Raw genomic sequence first — 4,628 nt, forward strand, 5'->3', positions numbered from 1 at the left:
ATAATTACGCACTATCCAAGTGGAGGCTTGAATTTTCGTATAAATGCGCGGAGATAAAAATTCAAAATAGAATGCAAATATTTTATACTAAATTGAATGCTTCACATGAATATTTCTTACCAGAAAATGTTATTTTTGCAGAAACAAGTCCCTAAATAAGGTTATTTAAATTCGAAAAATCACTATCAATGTCTTGGCCATTTAATAAGAAAAAAAAGTTGTTTGTCAGCTCAAGCCGCTTACGTTTTTAAATGTGCTTGCTAGTATACTTTTATTAAAACAAGGACAAATGAATATACAACACAAATTGTTGTTTAGATTCGTTAGTTTATCCATTGAAATGTATGCTGCCTGTATTTCAAAATAGATATTTAATAATTTGTTATAGAAATCTCAATTTATAAAACTAGGTTCGGCTCTTTACTAGTGTAAAAACCAAACTGCTCTAATCAGGCAGTAATTAATCCAGTATTTATTTATGCCATAAATTATACAATTTGTTATAAAATAATTTGATTTATATCTGAAAATTCTGTTCCCATCATAGTGATTGAGAATAAAATGTCGTCAGTGTTATCTATAGATAAAGCACATTGCATCTCCATCTTGATAGCTTCACTGTAACTTATGTGTGGGTTTCATTTGCTCAAGGATAAAGTCTAGAGTAGTCTTGTAAAATACTAACATTTAATTAAGACTTCGAAATACAGAAAAATTTTTAATTGACATTGACCATTCAAAATTAATGAAAATGAATTGTTTCAGCATCTTTATAATCTATAAAATAATTTTTCTATGTACTTAAGTGTGAACTGTGAATATTAAAAACTGAAAAACTTAATTTAATGGAATAATCGCTTTTCAAGGATATTTCTCCAATATACCTGTTATTCTTATTGGTACTTCTAAATTTCTAAAATTAAAAGACATTTAGGCAAGTGGAAGCATAATTTATATTCACAATAAAGTTTATTGGATATTAAAAAAGTGTTAACATAACAAAGTTGCAAATTCATGACAATTGACTAAATGAATAATATGAACCATAAATAAAACTAAATAAAATAATGAAAATTAAGTTTATTAAATAACCTCATAACTTACTGAGATTCCCAAACATGCCAAGCCCTTTAACATTATATATACACAATGGGCTACTTAACCTATATATACAAACACATGTGGGGACAGGCTTCAATCACAGCTTTCTGGAATTAATGCTCTAGACTGGGGCACCAACTTCTTCTTGATAGGACCTTGTGAGATGTGCGGCAGCGGCTGTAAGTTGACGAAGAGAGTGGCGCAGGCCTCGTAAATGACGACGGCAAGAAGCAGCAGCACGAGCAGCCGATTCTCTCTCATCCTCTGCCTCTATGCCAGAATCTCCTGCTGCACTAGATGCATCACTTTCTGTATCACTTAAATCAGATACTCGCCTAGCCCTATCACCTTGCTCTTCAACATCCCCTGCCCAAAGCAGTTCAGTCTTCAAATCATTCAACATAGCGAATAGGCTGAATGGGTCATCATCACCCTCTTGCGGTAGATTCATCAGACGACTGGGTACTAGCACAGTTTCATCCATGGTATTAACCATTTTTACAAATTTTTCCATATCATTCAAAATGCTTTGCTTGGAGAACTCGGTATTATCATTACGGGCAATTTTTCTCAGGCTATTCCTGTAACAATAAGAAATTATAAATTAAATTACTTGCACAATAAAAAGACATGCTTCCCAATCTATGATGTTTACATGTATTATATAAAATAATATCTGTATAACACAAGTAAATTAAAGTTGTAGTGTACATAATAAAAGTCTATTTGGGTAAACCGAAAAAAAAAATTGTACATACATTTTATTACAGATGCATGAGCATGGGATGTCAAATAAGAAACTAATTACGGCTAACGAAGCAAATTATTTGAGGTAATTTATAGAGATAAATTTTCAACATCTTACTATACGGTGCAATGCCGTATAAGTTTTTTTTGACAGGACTGTCACTGCTGCCCAAATGGCATTTGCTAATTCCGCGGTTTCGAGGCTTACAACTAGTTTTAACAATGCAGTAGAATATTGCAAATTCGTATAATGAATAACTCCGTATCCGGAAAAATCAATGAATCCACTGTATTGACCCCAATAAAAAAGTAGAAAAAGTATGTATCAAATTACAATTTTCTTGAACAAAATAGGTTAGTTTTATTGTTATGTGGCATCCATTTAAAGCTAAGATTATTAATACGGTAACAAATTCATCCCTTTCATTCCTTTAAAAGATTACATGAAAAAGTCGCAATGCGCACGCCCAAAAACTCGAATGTTTAACTTACTACCAAAAAATGGGTAGTTTTATCAATCATTTCTTTTCTGGATAAAATGACCTATGATCAAAATGTAGAATGTACGTTTTTTTTTAAGACAGCGAGGTAGTCAACACATTTGCGAACCGCATTGCATCATTTCAAAGAACGACGCTACCATGTCAATGTGAAAGGAATGTCGAATTTCAACAGAACGAATAGAATTTCAATTAATAAAGTAAATTAACATTAATGGGATTAATTATTACATGGAATATATACTGGACCAGTATTAGGACAGGATTCGTGGCATTAACTATTGAGTAAACCAACACTTCGTACCTGCTGCTTTCCAATTTAGATGAAATATCGGTATTGAAAGACATCTTGTGTTATTTAATAATTTAAATATCACTGAACTAACACGCCTTAATTTTTCACAAAATATTTTACGTTATGAAGTTGAGATCAAAAGATTACGCGAACTGAATTAAACAAATTCACCAAGCACGAGCAACCGCACACAAAAGAGTGATTTGACGTTTTGCGCGAAGTGGGGAGCGTTCACGGGTTTTATATGACTCGATCATACGATGCGGGGGAAGCGTACTATGAATAAGTTTTATTACTGTGTAGTGGAATTTCTATTAAAATAGGTTTAATAATTGCTAATAAACTCTTTGGTTATTTCTACATAAACAGCGACATTTCAAGCTAAAACATTCCGTATTTACTTGAGGAAAGTATTTTACAATCGAATATTGGGGCAACAGCAAGACGCGCCCACCGAAGTCACACCACATACAAGACTTCTGATTGGTCTATTCAAATATGTGCTGTTTTTATTTATTGGTTGCGTAGAAATACCAAATGCGCGCCATATTCAAACACAGTGATACAAATTTTCGGTTAATAAAGAACCTTTAAGTTAAGATATTAAAGAGTTCATTCATAATATTGAAAGTAATAAAAAATATCTTTTGTAAGGAGCAGTTTATGTGGATATTATCACTTTATCTGTATTTCATTGTCCACATCTATATTTGTCGTCGACAAGCAGAAATCTAAAAGTACTTTTCTTTACTAATTTCTACATTGTGTTTTGTGAAATAACCGAGCAAACGAGATTCTTATATTCCAAGAGGACCAAAGCAAACGAAAAGTTATGAAGTATTTTGTACATCAACGGTTTTAATGAATTATAATGGGTAACGCGTATTGTATCCATTGTGGTTTTTTCTTCATTATAATATCGAAAAGAAAAGAAAATGTTTGCGTTAATTAATATGCTTATCATCGCATTTTATATAAAATTGCTTTCTTTTAGCACAAAAGATTAAAGGTCATAGAATATATTTTTCGTTCGTATTGTATTTAAATTTGTACCCACTTGTTTTTATACCTCGAACCTATATTTAAAATAGTTGTTAACGCAAGGCTCTGTCCAAAGTACAAAACTTATGCATAAGATCAAAGAGCAGATCTTGGGTAATAGAATTACGCTTCAAACAAAATCTAAGATAGCAATCTTTCGTTGCGGGAATTCTTATGATGATTAAGTATATAAGTATCTTGTGAATATGTTATTTATTATAATTATATTGATAGAAGGATATTAAAAAAAAATATTTTTCTTATTGCACAAACGGCACCTGCTACAATCAGATGTACGTCATTGAATGATGAACTGTTTTTTTTGTATTTAACACAGTTTACACATGTTACTTGTACATTGTTGTGATTTTTTTATTAAATTAGGTTTAATGAGGGAGCATTGTTTAATATTCCCGCAAAAAAATTCGTAATTGCTTTTTAAATTGTGGAAAAATTTAAATTTGATTTTTCATGCCACGCGTATTAATCGAAAAACTAGATCAATTCAAGGTTATGAGAAGTTCAAAGAAACTCTTTGGTATACAATAATATTATTTCATTACATTACATTCTTAATACTTAAATTTCCCATTATTACCACGTTTAAATTGATTACTTAAGATAAAAAGTTTTTTAATAGTTATGTGATGTGTTTCAAGTTTTTGCTGTTAGCCGTTAGGCTTTGTATAGATTCATCTAAATCGAGCTCTCGGATCTGAGACTCGCGAACTAAAAAGGTCCGCGCATTGAATTTAATTTGAAAAAATAGTTTACGTTTCGTGTAAACTATTTTTCCAAATTAAAACTGGTCAATATCTTAAACAGGCATTAAATAAAATTGTTTTATGGTCGTCGACATGTAATTAAACAAAAATTAGATTTTCATTGAATTTTTATCACATTAATGACATAATTTCTTTGCACTAAATGCTTTTAACTTCTAT

General features: G+C 31.1%; 1 protein-coding gene across 1 annotated transcript; it reads right to left on the minus strand.

Annotated features, from left to right (window-relative positions):
- Positions 1–1,065: 1,065 nt before the first annotated feature.
- LOC137926880 (mid1-interacting protein 1A) lies at positions 1,066–3,039 on the minus strand. Its single transcript, XM_068770613.1, has 2 exons — positions 2,653–3,039; positions 1,066–1,682 (listed from the first exon to the last, which is right to left on the minus strand). The coding sequence occupies exons 1-2, from the start codon at positions 2,694–2,696 to the stop codon at positions 1,223–1,225; spliced, it is 504 nt and encodes a 167-aa protein (XP_068626714.1). The 5' UTR covers positions 2,697–3,039; the 3' UTR covers positions 1,066–1,222.
- Positions 3,040–4,628: the final 1,589 nt, after the last annotated feature.

Source organism: Battus philenor, unplaced genomic scaffold (genome assembly GCF_028537555.1).
Source record: "Battus philenor isolate CCGP_79_NKW_IND1 unplaced genomic scaffold, ilBatPhil1.0.hap1 SCAF_3, whole genome shotgun sequence".
Taxonomy (NCBI): Eukaryota; Metazoa; Arthropoda; class Insecta; order Lepidoptera; family Papilionidae; genus Battus; species Battus philenor.

What these genes read in the sequence shown, in the direction of transcription:
- LOC137926880 (XM_068770613.1), bottom strand. Translation starts at nt 2,696, where the DNA reads ATGTCTTTCAATACCGATATTTCATCTAAATTGGAAAGCAGCAG. An exon ending in TCTAAATTGGAAAGCAGCAG is followed by an intron (nt 1,683 to 2,652) that starts GTACGAAGTGTT and finishes TTATTGTTACAG; the next exon opens with GAATAGCCTGAGAAAAATTG.